The sequence below is a fragment of the Cucumis melo genome, chromosome 8 (genome assembly GCF_025177605.1).
Source record: "Cucumis melo cultivar AY chromosome 8, USDA_Cmelo_AY_1.0, whole genome shotgun sequence".
In the NCBI taxonomy this organism is placed as follows: Eukaryota; Viridiplantae; Streptophyta; class Magnoliopsida; order Cucurbitales; family Cucurbitaceae; genus Cucumis; species Cucumis melo.
The window spans coordinates 32,737,349-32,755,185 of NC_066864.1; the positions used below are offsets into that span (position 1 = coordinate 32,737,349).

At 34.9% G+C, this 17,837-nt stretch overlaps 3 protein-coding genes across 7 annotated transcripts; all 3 read left to right on the plus strand.

The window, feature by feature from the left end:
• Positions 1-3,325: 3,325 nt before the first annotated feature.
• On the plus strand, positions 3,326-9,616 carry LOC103491367 (Golgi SNAP receptor complex member 1-2). Of its 3 annotated transcripts, XM_008451280.3 has the most exons (6): positions 3,412-3,668; positions 5,004-5,200; positions 8,430-8,519; positions 8,625-8,696; positions 9,143-9,272; positions 9,360-9,616. In XM_008451280.3, the coding sequence occupies exons 1-6, from the start codon at positions 3,530-3,532 to the stop codon at positions 9,455-9,457; spliced, it is 726 nt and encodes a 241-aa protein (XP_008449502.1). In that variant the 5' UTR covers positions 3,412-3,529; the 3' UTR covers positions 9,458-9,616. The 3 variants fall into 3 exon arrangements, with proteins under 3 accessions (XP_050944202.1, XP_008449502.1, XP_050944201.1); XM_051088245.1 differs by lacking the exon at positions 8,430-8,519 and having other exon boundaries at positions 3,326-3,668; XM_051088244.1 differs by lacking the exon at positions 9,360-9,616 and having other exon boundaries at positions 3,434-3,668; positions 9,103-9,272.
• A 2,746-nt stretch (positions 9,617-12,362) lies between these two features.
• LOC103491376 (uncharacterized) lies at positions 12,363-17,199 on the plus strand. Of its 3 annotated transcripts, none has more exons than XM_008451291.3 (4): positions 12,363-15,712; positions 15,799-15,886; positions 15,976-16,362; positions 16,443-17,199. In XM_008451291.3, exons 3-4 carry the CDS (start codon positions 16,216-16,218, stop codon positions 17,088-17,090), a joined length of 795 nt encoding a protein of 264 aa, XP_008449513.2. In that variant the 5' UTR covers positions 12,363-15,712; positions 15,799-15,886; positions 15,976-16,215; the 3' UTR covers positions 17,091-17,199. The 3 variants fall into 2 exon arrangements, 1 of the variants encoding a protein (XP_008449513.2); XR_007823011.1 differs by having other exon boundaries at positions 16,477-17,199.
• LOC127150731 (serine/threonine-protein phosphatase 7 long form homolog) lies at positions 14,238-15,984 on the plus strand. Its single transcript, XM_051089240.1, has 7 exons — positions 14,238-14,257; positions 14,311-14,398; positions 14,889-15,021; positions 15,136-15,268; positions 15,323-15,712; positions 15,799-15,886; positions 15,976-15,984. The coding sequence occupies exons 1-7, from the start codon at positions 14,238-14,240 to the stop codon at positions 15,982-15,984; spliced, it is 861 nt and encodes a 286-aa protein (XP_050945197.1).
• Positions 17,200-17,837: the final 638 nt, after the last annotated feature.

Genomic DNA, 17,837 nt, shown 5'->3' on the forward strand with positions numbered 1-17,837 from the left:
CTGATCATGTTAGCGCGGATTAAAGCCTTTGTCAAGTCACATCAACTTCAACTACTATTCTTGTCTTTTAGTGAACTTTCCTCGTGTGATGACATAGATCCTTGCCTAGCAATTGTTCTTGCCAGACGGACTCTTTTTGCATGGCTCTTATGCGAGATCCTCTGCGATTAGCTAGTCTCTTCTTTTGTTTCAATTCCTTGTGGTAGACAAGTATGGAGGCTTATGTAAAGTGTATTTCTAAATACTTATGCTTTTTCAACATAATCATGACATTTTGATACATTTCTTCTACATTTTGGCCTCGTTATTCTATAAAAAATGCTACAGTAACTTATATTTCTACAAGTTATCGCCTAGCCCATTACCATTTTCAAGCACACTTAGAGGTTATTTCAACCTTCTTGACCACACATCTACAACTTCAAGCTTGCCTCCCACTCTTGTCTAAACACATAGATAACCTCTTCTACTCCTCCTTTGGCCACCTACCAAGCCCCAAAACGCCTAAGTCATTAACTTAGCTAAATTTTCCTCTTTTCAACTTAACCTCCTTAACTTTTAAACCATTCATTCTTAGCTTTCCTTCTTTTTACCTACCCTGACACACGTATAATGACATTTTTCAAGCCTACTTTTTCATCTTAACGTCTTTTAAAATCATCCTTTCAAACTCTTTGGAAGATCTAACTTCCTTAAGGTTCGGGGTTTACGTATGACCCCCCCCCTTAATAAAATGGGAATTACAAGAGAGTTGTTGAAGATAACATTCATATTCACAAACACAATCCTCTTGAACATGTCAAGCTGTCATTTCGTCAGCTTCTCTTGCATAATCCTACTTGCAATCCTGATATAAAATGCTAGGCAAGTAGCTTGACTAGGAATATGATAACTTGTAAGAATACAAGTTTTTATAGTCTTTTAAGTAAAATAATGAAGTCTTATCGCATGAAAATAGAAGAAAATGGAGGAAAAAATAGGCGATTTGATTATTCTGCAAAATGCATGATACAAAAGAACCTTATTTCTATTTTACTATGTTTTAGTCCTCTTATGGCAGGATTTTAAGCAAAAAGGAGTGAAGCTCGGCGATATCATATTTATGCGAGAAGATTTGTTCAACCTTTGCGAGGAGAAGAAGTTAATTTGTACAAGCTAGGCGTTTAAGGCACTAAGCAAATAAAAGTAGTTAGCAAGAAATTCAGAGAAAGGACAAAAGGACGTCTATGCAGTGCCATTGCAGCTTTTCAAAGGTCTTAATGGCGTGTGTCATCTATCAACATTAACTCTTGCCTTTAAATAGAGCCTCTCGCTCCAGGACAAAGTGTGAACATTTGGTTGGAGAGCAAGTTCTTACATCGTTCATCTTCTCCTTTCCTTTGAGTTTTAGGTGAGAGCTTAGAACAAAAGAGAGAGAGAATCATCCCCTCCATCAATAGGAAAAAATCAGAGCCAAAGAAAGAGTATGAGAAATCAGACTCTATGACGTAACATCTTTTGTTGTATTTCAGTTTGTATTTTTGTTGTGTTGTTTTGTAAGATAAACACTATGACTGAGAGGCCTAAAGTTGTTTGTATTAAAGCAATGCATTTCTTCTTCCATTCTCCCATATTTCTTATTCTTTTCATGTTCAATCTGTTAGGTTAGCTAATTAGTAATAAATTGTGTTTTTGATACTTAGAGAATCAGAATGGATGTGCTATGAGTTTTGCTAAGTTTAACGCAAATATCTTAACATTGTGCATTCGAGAGAAGAGAAATGATATAGATCGTAATCACCTGACAAGTGAGAACCACATTTAGCTAAGCGAGTGGCGAGAAGATTGTAGCAATATGATCTTATCATCAAACTCATCCTTTGCATACATTATCGAGAGGATACTGTGTGAGGCGATGACACCAAGAGGTTGCCTCCCTTAATTAAGGATAAGTTAATAATAGAACATTTAAGATGATCATAAACAAATCATAACTTAACTTTGTGTATTTGTATCCCAAAAGGCAATCAAGTATGGAAAAAGTGCTGAGAGGTTGTCACCCTAATTCTTAGTTAATACATGCTTTGTACCGCCTTGAAGTATTAAAGCACAATTATTGCGTTTAGTTAATTAAACTTTTCCTTCCTCGCCATGCTTATAATGTGTATATTGTTCATAATTATATTGTATAGCTTGTACTGCATGATTCAGTGCGCCGTAGGATAAATTAAGAGCTTAAATTCCCTGTGTTCGACCCTGGACTTGCCAAGAAATCTCTTTTTGCCTAAACTTGGGCGATAAAGAGGGAAACTTGTGCGATAACGTTTATTTTTCTCAATTTAGCAATGCACGAACAAGAGTGCACCTTTTATCGCATCACCCTATTTAGTCGGCTAATAGTCATTCATTCAGAGCCCCTCATGTTAAATCTACGTGCATAATAATTGTAAAAATGTAACGTATAAATAAACAAGTAGAATAAGATCCTCCTCAACAATTTTGAATTTAGACATTTCTTACTGGCAGTAAATAAAAAATGCCAGTATATAAGAAAACAAATGTCATGCTTAAAATTTTAATTCTATTTTTTTTCTCGCTCGTAATGCATTTTCTCATTTCTACTTCTTGTTTTTTGTTCGTCTTTCTTGTATCTAAACCATACTTGATCTCATTTTGCTTTTTCGTTCTTACTTCTAGTGGGTTTTGCTTAAATGCTTCTCATTTCGACTTTCTATTTCCCATTTTCTAAATTCTATGTCTCGTTTGTGAAGCGGTGGGTTAATCTATGGTTTCTTCGTTCTTCAATGTTATGTGAGTTCAAATGTGTGATATCTCCTACAAATGTCACGTGCAATTGCTAATGTTGCAGTCTAAATTGTATACATGCATCGAAAAATGAAAATTGAAAATGCGAAACAAACGAACATGTTACCTTCACCGAAAGCTTCAAGGGATGATTGCTGTGGGAGACAAATAGCCGACCAGTCAACTAGTTGAGAGGATAAAACAAGAGAGAATGGGAGGGAGTTTGGAAGGAACAAACAAGAGAGAAAATGGACACGAGCAAAATGTGACGAGAGAGAAATGGCCTCTATTTGTTTTCATTCAAAATTTTCAAACAGGTAAAATTGCCTTGGGCGAGAACGAGGAGTGCTAGATGAGGGCGAGGAATGAGAAAATTTGAAGCGAACAAACCTCACGTGCAGATGAGGTAATTTTGGAAATTCATAGGTTGCTGACATCGACATAAGATCATTACTCATCAAAATTTGGAATGTTGACCAAAATTCATTTGGATCTCTAAGTAGAGGCCATCCATGCAAAATTTCCATCGATTAATGAAATTTCATTATAACTATGTTACTTATATTATGGTTTGGTAAACATTGGCCCCAAGCACATATGATTGAGGTATTATTATTTATTTACATATTTGACACGGTAATTTTTGGGCATGTATGGAGAAGGAACGGCATTCAACTTGAGCCCAATTAAGCATTGCGATGGTGATAACTAAATCAAAAATGGGTTTTGGGTATGAATTTTGTAGATGGCAATGACGGATCAGAGCCTTGAGTTGCAGGAGTCCGGTTGGGAGGAGCTGAGGCGTGAAGCTCGTAAGATCGAGGGCGATCTCGATGTCAAGCTTTCCTCCTATGCAAAGCTCGGTACCAGATTCACTCAAGGAGGTTTGTTTTCTCTACCTTTTTTTCTTCATTTCACTATCTTCTCATTCCTTACCCCAATCATGCTTTACAATCGCTATATCCAAATTCGTACTGGGTAAAGCTTCAGTTTCAGTGTTGCTACTATTTCTCATCGTGCAGAGATGGATGGAATTGGCCCTTCCCGTTTGGTGGAACTTTAAAGAAGAGTAGTTTTTATGTGACATGGCTAAGGATAACTCTAGCTTTGCTTTCTAATTTTCTTTTTCTTAGATTACCGATATACAAGTAACCAAATCAAAGATCTAACTTGAGAAATTCACAAAGATTTTTTCATTTGTCTGTTACTCTGATGTTGAATACTTACACTGTAAATGATTTTTCCGAAAACACTTCTGATCCCATTGGGGCTTTAGATTCACTTCTCAGATTGTTTTGAAGCTTTGGCATCGATTTTGCATTACAACTTACTTTTTTCCCTTTACCCTTTTTAAGAAATTTATTATCCCCCTCTCCTCTGATTGACTGAATTTTTGGATGTTCATGGATAAAGATTTCATATATGTCTTATGCCCTCAATTCTTCAAAAGCATATTCGTTTATCTGTGTTATTCTTTCCGTACTGCTAAATAAAGTTAAGTCAATCGACTTATGTTCTTAATTTGTTTAATGGTCCCAAAACATCATATTGGCCTTGCAGCTTATAAATTGGTTGAGAACATATCTTATATTTTAAATTAATAAAAGAATATCCACAACCCTAATCTTTATATGCACCTTAAACACCTCTAAACGGATCTTTGTACTTCTAGTCGTAGCTTCTGCACTACTTTGATCAAGCTTAATAGATGTAGATCCGGTATATTAGTGCAGAAACTCTGACTAGAAGTATGTCTATATATATATCAAAGTAGTGCAGAAACTATCACTAAATATATATAGTTGAGTAGTTATAATGGGTAGCAATTTTAGCTATTTTACTATAGACTTCTATCACTGATTCTTATGGTCTATTAGTGATAGACCAATATTTGCAATATGGTTTACCGATAGACTTTGACAGATTTTGCTATATTTGCAATTTTTTAAAAATATTGTTATATATGCTTATATTTTGATTCTAATTGCTATATTTGCAATTATCCCTATATATATATATATATATCCATATATCTATATGTTATTGGAGTAACATATTTCTTCTACACGTTTTTATAGGCAGATAGCTTCAAGATCTTTTTCCCTTTTCATAGCCCAAATGAACTATGGCTTGATTAAGTATACTGTCTTATACAGTAGCGAAGTAGTCTTTGTATGTTGACGAGATTATATGATGATAGTTTCTGTGCTTGTGATCAGGTTATGTGGATTCTGGTTCATCGTCTGTTGGTTCCAACAGATCATGGAAGTCTATGGAAATGGAAATCCAATCTTTACTTGAGAAATTGTTGGATGTTAATGATTCAATGAGTCGGTGTGCTGCATCTGCAACACCAGCTACCTCCATAAATCAAAAACTAGCAAGACACAGGGATATCCTCCATGAATTTACACAGGTTCTGGCTTTCTTTTTCTGGTTTTGTTTATTTATTGTTGATAATTTTGTATGATCAGACTCAAGAGTCTAATGAGCTCATTAAAAATAATAATAATAAAAAAGAGCGTAACTGAGTATTGATGATTTGTAGTTCCAAATTATTTGCGTCAACCTAATTGTCTTTGTTGACTACTTTGCTGGTATATATTTGGTTTTTCATCAACCCTGGCCAGCTGGTGTTTCTTCTCTTCTCCCTATTGGGCTTCCTTCACATATTAGATCAGATTTAGAAATGTTCTTGGCTTCAAGCTGGCTTGACTCCATTTGCTCTGGACATTTTGATTTTATCCCATGGGCTGCAAGAGCGCAAGATGGTCCTGGAATCATTTGACATCGTTTACCATCAATTTCCCATCCACCTTGGAGAACTAGCTGAAATTTTGGGTAGCAAGGGTTGTTGTCACCTGTGGATTTAGTTTAGGTCGGGAGGGCTCGAAGCCTTCTCTACCTTATGCTCTTTATATAATATATATAAAAAAAAAAAACTGAAACAATTCCAATGCCTGTAGTTAGTCTAGTGGTAAAACTGTTTTCTAGCCCCTTCTATACCTTGGTTCAAGCCCCACTCACATTTTTTTCAAATTATTTTTACTAAATTATAAAATCCCCCGTCAACAAAATTTCTGGATCTGTTACTGATTGTCATATTTGATTTACCTGGAGAGGAATAAATCTACGGGACAGCTAATAGATAGCGAGCTGAATAGTTGTGGTTCAGAAGATTAGGCGAGTGGTTTGGGGGATAAGTGGTAAGGTAGCTGTCATAACTTTCCAATCATAATATTAAAGTGGCTAATAGTCTGGCTCTTGATCTTGAGACACCGGGACTTGGCACAAGCACAACTAGCTTTACATGCTCCAAAGTTGGATCATGCGTGTTTGACACAATCAAGGAATGAATAAGATAGGTATCTTGAATTCATTGGCAGGTCTTGTCTTCTTTTATTTTTTGTATTTCAATATATTTGGGGTTCTAACGTGATGTTTTATCTACACAGTAGACACCCTGTTCATTTGGCTGCTACACGGTGCTTGTGCTTATGCCATCCTTCATCATGTTGGGTGTAACTGTTGTTCACCACACACCACTACTATTGGGGATTATAGTCAACTAACTGATAGTCAATCAACCCATATAGTACCAAATTTTTTTAAGCTAAAAGTCAAATTTTTTAGGGTGTTAGACTTGACCTTGGGGATTGGGTTATGTTAATTTGTGTATTGAATGAATGTAGAAAAAAACGAAATAAAGAAGAGTGAGCAGAAAAAAGGAACAATAAAGGAAGAAAGAAAAAGAAGTGAAGAGGACAGAAAAGAGAGAGGATTTCTTTTCCCTCTACATTTTTTATATCTCTTGCTAGCAAACCTATTTTTTAACTAGACAAGGCAAGGCGTGTTTCAAGGGCAGATAATGACACAAATGTTGTCAGAGTAATTCGGAACATTGTTAGAGTTTCTTTTAAACAAAGAAGGAACACTGTGTAAGATCCCTAGTTATGGAATAAAGGAGTATTAGTAGAAAATTAATATGATTATTAGTTGGGGGCATATTAGTAAATAGTTAATAAGTTTGTTAGGTCTTTTTATTATACATAGAGTCTAGAGAGTTGGGTTGAGGGAAAGGGGGAAAGAATTTTGTTGTGGGATTTCCTTCTAAGGGAATTTGGGAGAGTCTAGCCCTCTCGAAAGGCTAGGGGTTACTTTGTTACTTGTTCTTGAGGTACTCTAGCATATATTTCATATTTGATTGTTTTAATTGTTCTTGAGATAATTCTTGTTAGATGGGATCCTAACACATTCTTAAGGTATCAAGTCTTAAGATAGGCAATTAATAGTTTTCCCGTATTTGTACTACAAATCAGAATCAAACGAGTTTTTACCCTTGGACAATTAATAATTTAATTGATTCTCACTTAAAAGGGCTTCCGGTTACCTCAAATACTGGGGGGTCATTTTACTACTTTAACTTACCTATCTGTCTATATATAAGAAGGTTGAAACATCTTTAAAGCCGAAGCCTCAACCGTTATGGTCAAATGCGGTCATAGCAATCCTTGCTGAAATTTGGTTAGAAAGGAATCAGAGTCTTCCAAGATAAATCGCTTGTATGGATGGATCATCTTGAAATCACTAGGATTACTTCTTCTTCTTGTTGCTCTATGCTCAAGTTTTATGCAGATTTTTGTATTCAAGATTTATGCTTAGGTTAGAATGCCTTTGTCTTTCCAGCTTAGTCTTTATATGCTGTCGATTGTTTTTGTATTTCTCCTGTATTTTTGTCTTTACTACTTCTGTATTTTCGGCAATATTATCCTTGCTTGTCTTGATTGCATCTAGGAATGAAAGTTGTCCCCACAAACCATCATGGACTCTTTCAGCATGCTTTATCACATGCATCCTAGGAAAATTTACAGGAGGTCACACAACATAGAATTGCTCCAGGCTAAGCACGCTTAACTTTAGAGTTCTTATGATTGAGTCATTGAAAAAGAAGGCGCACTTTGTTGGTATAATCGTATAGGCAGTAACTTCCAATTCTCTCAAGTTTTTTAACCATATTTTCATGTCCTTAAGATCCTTTTCATTCAGACGGGATATCGGTTCATTCTATCCTCTTAATATCGAGGCGTTACATGAAAAAAATCATGGTTACGCAGAGGTTTAGATCGAGGAGAGAAGATGGATGTCTGTCTTGTAGAAATTCCGAAGGAATGCAAGGTCATCATCGTGCTAGATTAGAGGATTTTAGCCCATCCATGAAAAGGAATATAATATTGATAATCTGGATCAAGGACCTCATCACCTTATCATCCAAAATATTCTGTGTACATTCTTTAACTCATAGTCATGAAATATTGAAGTGAATTTATTATGGATTTGTGAACTTTAAATATTTTGTGAAATGGAAAAGAACCTCTTCATTGATAAAATGAAATAAGACTAATGCTTACGATACACGAAAGCATCTATAAACAAATGTGGTAAGGTAATGATTTGACCTCATGGTGGTAAGGTAATGATTTGACCTCATGGTTCTTCTGTGCCATATTCTAGTTTCGATTGAAACTTGAAATTGCGTACGTCATTTGCTTTAATGATCTAAAGATCCACCTTGCTACTTCTTTCATATAAATGCTTATTCAACAACATTGAAGTAATAAAGAATAAAAGAAATCTATGTGCTTCAGGAATTCAAGCGTATCAAAGGAAACATTAATTCAATGAGGGAACATGCAGAACTTTTGAGTTCTGTTAGGGATGACATCAACGAGTATAAGGTTAACACGGCCACACCTGGGTTGATGTTGTTACATTGAATATGTTTACAGATGTATATTCAATGCATTTTAAAAAATAACCCTTACCCAATTTGTTTCATACAGTCACCTGGAACCATGTCTCCGAGAGTGCAATTACTGAGGGAAAGAGCTGCTATTCATGGAAGTATTGCTCATGTAAGCCTCAATAAAATTTATTGGTGATCTAGTCTCTTTCTTCAATATACTTTCTTTTTGAAGCAGAATGTTTTATTTAATGCAACACGTGAGAATGTCGAGGTAGGACTCAGGAGCATTGATTTGTTTGCTAGGCGTGCAAAAATCACTCGTATGTTGAAAGATAAATATTAACTGATAAATGAAATCAGTTCTCTTTTTCTGGATTAGTTCCTAAAATAAAGCCTTCTATCAAACACTTTCCTCCTTGCATATATGAGTGCTTTTTGCACGTCTAGCAAAAAAACCAATGCTCCTGAGTACCTTTAACCATGGAATGTAGAAAGGGGGTTTCGATATGCAGTTTAGCATTATGATATTATATTAAATAGCCTTTTAACTCATGGATTTCGATGTTTTGCCGCAGTTCATTTTTTTCCTCTCCTTTTTAATTTGTCTCTCTGTAGATGGACGAAGTAATAAGTCAAGCCCAAACTACAAGGGCAGTCTTGGGGAACCAAAGGGTTTTGTTTGGAGATGTTCAAGGAAAAGTGAAGCTTCTAAGTGACAAATTCCCAGTTATACGTGGCCTTCTAGGTAATCTACAAACATTGGATAAAGAAAGTCACTATTGTTTCTGGTTCGTTTGGGCTAATTATAGTTCTTTTGTGATGACATAATCAGGTTCCATTAGAAGAAGGCGGTCAAGGGACACAATTATTCTGTCTGGAGTCATTGCAGCATGTACCTTGTTTCTCATTATCTATTGGCTCTCAAAATGATTAAAAAGGTGCGAATTTGAAAATTTGGAGTTTTGGTTTTGTAACTCCTTTTTCTTTGAAGTAAGCGACATGGAGATCGAAGATTTTTAGTGTTTCTTGTGCCATTAAATTCGAATATCTTTCTTACATTCAATAATGCCACCATTTTGCCATTTCAAATTGGAGATGAAACTTTGAAGCATACGCGTGCTAGCTTCGTATCGATGGAAGTGTAGAGCTTATTTGGGAGTTTAGAATGTAATCAAAATTACTAAGCATCAACAACATTATGATGAAATATTAAAACCAGTGTTGTAATGAAACTGTAAAATGTGAAAGTAGTAAGAAAGAGGGTTTGAAAACATAGAGAATATAAATCGAATCTAAATGCCTTACCAAACAAAGATTTCGAATTACAATCCTTTTCCGTATGTCCTAGGATGGCTTTCCTAGTACTAAAAATAAACCCATAGACTCAAACCAAATTTCTCAGATTGGCATATGAGAATGCACTCTGCCTTCTTCAATGTTTCACTTTTATCCTAAGAAAGCACACATTTTGAACATAGCCTCCATTTCCAATTTCACACCATATTTTCCTTTCTTTAATGGAATCATCTTAAGTCGTTTACATTCACCTTATATAATCATGAATTCACTTTGTCGACAATATTTTATTGGATAAATTATAAAAAATATTTTAAAACTTTGTAGCTTAAGTAAAAAATACCCTTAAACTTTCAAAAATGGTTTAAATAGAAATTGTTAAAGTTTTGTTTAAAAGGAATTTACGAAATATTGAAAAGTTTTATAAATACTTATGAACTTAGAAAAACTTAAAAAAATATATGCATACTCTCATTGATACAAATTTTACACAAAAATTTTCACTAACCAAAATAAAAACCAAATTTTAAGTTTAAAAATAAAATTTCACAAACATTACAAAATTATAAAATAAAATTCTCCTTAAAACATATTAAAACAATAATTAGTCGAATGAAAAAATGTTTTTGACAACACATACTAAATCTTTAATATACTAGTGTTCCTCTAATGGACAACAAGTTTATGATCTAACCACTAAACATTAATCTCTCTCGAGCCAGGGAGAGAGAGAGTATAGCTCTTTGTTCAAGTCTGGAAGTCACCATTTAAGGGTCTTGAAGTCACCATTAAAGGAAATACTCATCCACTTACTCTAAGTCAATATGTTTTAGCTCACTCGGTCTTGTACCTAAAGTGGTGAACATATTGAGTTGGTGAACTAACCACTCCCACCCATACAAATCAAAAAACAATTCCTCGTGAACATGAGTCCATAATACACTCAGGATTAAGACCAAGTCATATAGGTTATTCTTTAGAAATATAAACATAACTAGTAAACGCAATTACACTAGTAGTTATTATTTCGAGGTTCGGCCTTATGCAAACTCATTGCATAGAATGTTCCCACTCGCATTTCACCTACACGAACGCGTTAGATAACTGTGTTTGCATTAAATACAACTTGGGTCATTTTCATAGTGTTACTAGGATAAGGTACGTTATCCTTATACTATAGACGCTTTAGACTGTATCTTGAACATTGATCCCTATATGTTACTACATACTATTCAAGACTCATTTGATAGTCTAGGATGCTACTTTATTGAATTTAGGGTTATTAAGAGAAGATTAATACTGGATAATAAAAAACTCTTATTGAAATGATAACAATAACTGTAACTCTCATCTTTTGAAGGAAATTGGCACCAAGGATAAGGTGGGACATTAGGGGGTTAGGCATCCAAGTGAAGTAGTTGAGATGCATGGAGTGTTAGATGTCCAACTTATTATAAATTGTTGGAACCAATGTCCTAAAGTCATAGGTATTTTATTTGACTTTTAGACAACATTAGTTTAACAAATAAACTAAGATCTAAAGTTATATAATGTTACTTGAATAGTATGTTGTTGATAAATAAGTGGTTCTTGTTCAAGTTTACCTAAAAGGTCTACAACAAATGGAAAAAGTTTGAATGTTTTATCTTGGTAACACTGCGGATATGATCCACTGTGTAATTTTTACTTGATATGTAAATGTTACAAACATGATGAACCATATTTTTCATGTGAAAGAACATGTGAGTGATGATAGTAGTAGTAGTAGTAGCAGTAGTAGCAGTAGTAGTAGTAGTAGTAGTAGCAGTAGTAGTAGTAGCAGTCGCAGTAGCAGTAGTAGGAGCAGCAGTAGCAGTAGTAGGAGCAGCAGTAGCAGTAGTAGCAGTAGCAGTAGCAGCAGCAGTAGGAGTAGGAGCAGTAGTAGTAGGAGTAGTAGTAGCAGCAGCAGCATAACAATAACAATAACAATCATGATAATAATCATGATAATCATGATAATAATCATCATAATAAGATGATAATAATCATAATAATAATAATAGTAACAGTAGTAATAATAATAATAGTAACAGTAGTAATAATAATAACAGTAGCAGTAGTAGTAGTAATAATAATAATAATAATAATAAAGAATAACAGTAAGAAGAATAATAACAGTAAGAAGAATAATAACAGTAATAAGAATAATAACAGTAATAAGACTAATAACAATAATACGAATAATAACAGTAATAACAATAATACGAATAATAACAATAATAACAATAATACGAATAATAACAATAATAATAATAATAATAATATATTAATAATAATAATAATAATAATAATAATAATAATAATAATAATAATAATAATAATAATAATAATAATAATAATAATAATAATAATAATAATAATAATATTTGTATTATGATGTTATACATAACTGTTTTTTTTTAAGTATCATATGTATATTATGTTTAGGTTTAATTTATATTATGATATTGTATTTTTTTATAATAATTAATTATTTTTATTGTTTGTCTTTATTTCTATATAGAAAATGACAAATAAATATGTGTCATTTTTGTTGTTTACAAATGGCCATATGATTGACGATGTTGATGAGGTTGATTACGATCAACCTCCATGTGGAAATTTTAGCATAAATTGGAATAGTAGAATTGTGTTCGAACAATTCCTCCAAATGGTAGGATTATCACTTGGTGTAGATATGAGTTCAAGCCAGATAGAGATAATATATAGACACTCTAATTTAACCGCATCCGGAACAGTAAGGTTTATGTCATTCCCTATTTCAAACGAACAAGAAATGAACACCATGTTTTCAATTGCACTGCCGTTTCCAAACATGGTGCATCTGTATGTGACTGTGAGTATGGTAGATACTGCCATAAACTTAAATGTAGAACCGAGATATGTTGATGTTAAGCCGGAGTCAGATGCACCACCAGTGTGCCATGAAGAAGAAATGATAGCTACCAACGAATACACAGAGTTTAGAACAGAAACTGATGACGAATTTGAAGAGATGGATTTCGATGGTTGTGAATATGAAGTTCCATCCAATACATTCACTGATTTAGACATGAATGCAGTAGATGACATTCAAGAACACGATCCAATTATAGTTCCAATGGTGACCGACAACATCAAATTGTACACGGGAATGATTTGTGAAAATAAAGAAATGCTGCAACATATGGTTAAGTGCTTTGCTATTAAGAGTCACGCACCATATGAAGTAGTAGAGTCTACACCGACAAAGTGGGTCATCCGATGTAAAAAGTCGAACGAAGGTTGCAAATGGAGACTTCGTGCAATAATGAAAAAATCTCATGGTTTATTTGAGATCACAAAGTTATCTGACCAACATACTTGCTTTTACTCAGAATTTAGTCAAAGTCATGTGCAATTGGATTCTTCAATGCTTGCACGAGAGTTTTTTGAATTTGTCAGAGAAAAACCATCAATAAGTGTTAAGTCACTGCAATCCATGATCAAGGAAAAGTTTGGCTACCATGTTTCTTACCGTAGGGCTTGGGATGGTAAAAAAAAAGCAGTAGCCAAAGTGTTTGGCGATTGGGATGAGTCGTACAAATTATTATCTAGGTGGTTGTATATGGTGAAGCATACCAATCCTGGAACACTCGTTGAATTGAGGGTACAGGCCACACCTATCGAAGGTCATGTCATCTTATCATCAGTATTTTGGGCATTTGGTCCCTGTATAGAAGCTTTTAGTAGATGTAGGCCACTTATTCAAATCGACTGCACTCACCTATATGGCAAGTATCGAGGAAAGTTATTAATTGCTACATCTATTGATTCAAATGGTCATCTTCTACCATTAGCATTTGCTGTTGTTGAAGAAGAGTCTGCAGATTCATGGGGATGGTTTTTACGACATCTAAAACAAATTGTGACCCATGACGAGATATGCTTACTTTCCGATCGACATGCTGGCATTATATCGGCGGTTAACAATCCGGATAATGGATGGACAGGAGCGAATTGTCATCATAGATTCTGTTTACGCCATGTTGTCAGTAATTTCTACAAAAGATATAAATTCACACCATTGAAGAATTATGCTTACCGTGCGGGTGTCAATTTCAGATCCGAAAGTTTGATAAAGCCATTCAGGATCTAATGAGAATAAACAGTAGATGCATGAGTTTTTTTTATGACATTCCTATAGAGAAGTGGACTCGAGCACATGACGGAGGATTTCGATACGGGTGGATGACAACAAATCTATCAGAGTGCATGAACGGAGTTTTCAAAGGAGCTCAAATGTTGTCGATAAATGCTATAGCTCAAATTATATTCTTCAAATGTGTGAGTTACTTTGAAAAAAGGAGAGAGGAAATAAAAGTTGCATTGGAACGTGGAGATAAATATACCGGATATGGATTTTTCAACTTCACAGTTAGTAATAGATCTTATGATGTGCATGTTATACTAATTGCATTAATTTTCAGGTACGCACTTCAGAAAATATTAAAATGGTCTGTAAGATCCAGTAAGCATGAAGTACAATCATATGATCGATCTGAAGGCATATTTCATGTAAAAACTGGACGTTACGAATTAAATTCTAAAGGAGGAAATATCCAAATATTGAGGCTAAGTGCTTCTGAGCGGTACTGTTCGTGTAACAAGTGGCAAGCCTTTGGTATTCCATGATCGCATTTTATGGCGGTTTGTTCACGGTTTAACATGAACTATGAAGACTTTGTTGAGGACTATTATAAAATATCAACTTACGCTGCATGCTATGCGCCTCAGTTTCAACCTGTACCGCATAAAGATTATTGGATCACACCTACAAGTATGCCTGTCTTACTGCCAGATCCATCGTTGTTGAGAAAATCAGGTAGACCAAAGACTTCACGTTATCACAACTAGATGGATTGGACAGAACAAAGTGCTCAACAACGATGCTCATTCTGTAGCCAACTTGGTCATAAACGACGGAGCTCTACTTTGTTAAGGAGACAGGCACCTGATAGTTAGACATATTTCTTTAATGACATTGATTTGTATTTTTTTTGTGTAGATAATGGCATTAAACCGAGGACCAATTGATCCAGACATTTTATATGATCAGAACATTCACCGATCAGAAACTGTGTGGGATGATCGTAATACGCCCGAGATAAACTGTAGACGACGTGAGGCAGTTGTCCAACGTACTATCTCACTACACCGCAACATACTTCCACTGCTACGTGCTTCAGGATTTTATGGGCTTGCCAAATTGGGGTTCATCCAGTTAGACTGACATCTGATCACTGCACTTCTAGAGAGATGGAGACCGGAGACGCATACATTTCACATGCCAGTTGGAGAGTGCACAATTACGTTGCAGGATGTGGAAGTTTTGGTGGGATTATCGGCTGATGGCGAGCCTGTTATCGATCAGATGCATGATGATTGGTTGCATGTTTGCTAAGAGTTACTTGGTGTGATCCCACCTCCTGAACAAATTAGGGGGCAGAGATTGAGTTTAACATGGTTGGGAGCAGAGTTTCATGAATTGGCTAACGATGCCGATGAGGAAACTATCACACGTTATGCACGGGCATATATTTTACAGTTGATGGGTGGGAGTATTTTTGCGGATAAATCAACTCGTTATGTGCACCTAATGTTTCTACCATTCTTAGCTAATCTGCACCACACGGGGCGATATTCTTGGGGTGGAGCCTGTTTGGCATGGTTGTATAGACAATTATGCAAGGCATCCAAACAAGGTGTTCGTGAAATAGCTGGGTCACTAATATTGTTACAAATATGGGCTTGGGAACGATTCCCAATAGTGGCTCCACAACTCCTACATGTCAATGCTAATCAATTACACGGTCGAGCTTATGGTTCAAGGTATACTATTTCAATTTAATTTAGATTAACAGTAACTTTTTATATATAGTTCAATTAAAATCTAAAATATTAGTTCAACAATACAGATGGAGAGATCAATTTTGTGTGACAAGATCGGCTACACATGTAGTCTCTCAGTATAGGTACATGTTTGATCTTCTTCAACCTAGTCAGGTACGTCATGCTAAACTTCAATTTCAAGTTCCATATTTTTTTACGTTTTTAGTATAGGTACGTTATTTGTTTCATACAATTTGTTTCAGATTGTCTGAGAGCCATACAAAACTGTCATAGATAGCTTGCCACATTTTTGTACAAACGGTCACGACATATGGCAGACGATTAGTCCTCTCATATGTTTCTACATTGGTGAGTGGCATCATCCTGATAGAGTACTTAGACAGTTCGGTAAAGCTGTTCCACGTGACTGTAATACTGAACCACTGTTGCACAACATTGACCTGAGAACTGCTGATTGGTTAGATAGAGTTGCTCATTTAGTGATGCGATGGCATAATCGCAGAAGATTTACTGCTACGGGACCTCCAATTGAGCAGTTTGATATGGATGTAACTCAAGAATACATCCATTGGTACAAAAACATTAGCAAGCTCTATATCACCCAACCGGGAGCTGCTATGAGTCATCTGGTATACATTTAAAAATTGTATAGTTGTTTTTAGTGAAAAATTATTTTCAATGATTTCTAATTCATTTTAATATTTTATAGAGATCGAACAATACTAGACTTCGGAATGTTGCAGATGATCCACAACAGGTTCTAAATATATGCAACGATAACGAGCAGTACATGGAGAACATCCACTATATGTACGATGTCCCTATTGTACCTGCTCCAGTTCAGAGGAGACGTCCTCTAGTGCAAGAGTCCGATAAATTGGAAGAAGTTGACCAACACGGGGAAGAAGTGCCTCCCATGACACAGACACAGACACAAAGCGAGCATAATTACGTTAGTCCAGTAATGATGATGCCAACATTTGGAATGACATATTATGATTCAGGAGTCGGTCAATCGTCAGACTTTGGAAGAGGATATTACAACTCAGAGGCAGGTCAATCATCAACGGACTTTGGGCAACAATACTATGATTTAGGGAGTGATCCATCGTCTTCATACATGCATGGTCACGGGCGTGGTCGTGGAGAACATAATGAATATTTGTACTACAAAGTGCCTGCAGCGGTACCCGAGCAATCAGATGAGCAACAGCAACAAGAGAATGCAGCAGTACCCGAGCAATCAGATGAGCAACAACAACAAGAGAATCATGAGGAAATACAACAACAAAGAGTTCAAATTCGACGACGACAACTAGCTAAAAATCGTCAACGTCCAGGTTGTGGAACACATTGATTTTTTTTCTTTGAATGAAAATTGTTAAATTATTGTATTAAACATTTTGATTAATATTTAATTATTTTACAATCAAAAACACTTACTACAAATTTACGGCCTCCAATTAATAGACAAATATATTTTGATTTTTTGTATGGTGAAGAGATGCATGCAGAGTATACCAGATCATCTAAGTTTATGATACGAAATCCAAAACGAGCCAAAAAAGAATTATAAATTTTCAAGGTTTTGATTAAATCCTAATTCTTCAAAGTTTTCATTCACATGTTGAACGGCAAATATATATTTTTCTATTGAATATATACATATGTAGGATTCAATTAATAATGATTTATAATTTTGACTTAATTGAATGAGCTAAATAATAGACACAACCCACTTGTTGAATGGCAAAATAAAAGTGCTATTTATTCATTACAATGTTCCAAATATTAATTCCAACATACATACATTAGTTTCAAATTTTCTACATTTTTTAGGCGAGTCTTGTGCAAAAATTTTTTTTTTTTAAATATAAGACTCGCCCTGCTTGGAATTTTTTTTAAAAAAAATATAGAAGGGCGAGACTCGCCCTATTAAAAAAATTAAAGAAAAAAAAACAACATTTTGGTAATAAGTTTGCAAACAACCATATTTTGGTAATAAGTTTGCAAAATAGCAATATTTTGGTTAATGGTCCGTTCGGATCCTTCAAACATAAATTCATTTGTTTTTACATCTTTTCAACGGCATTTTCGTAATATT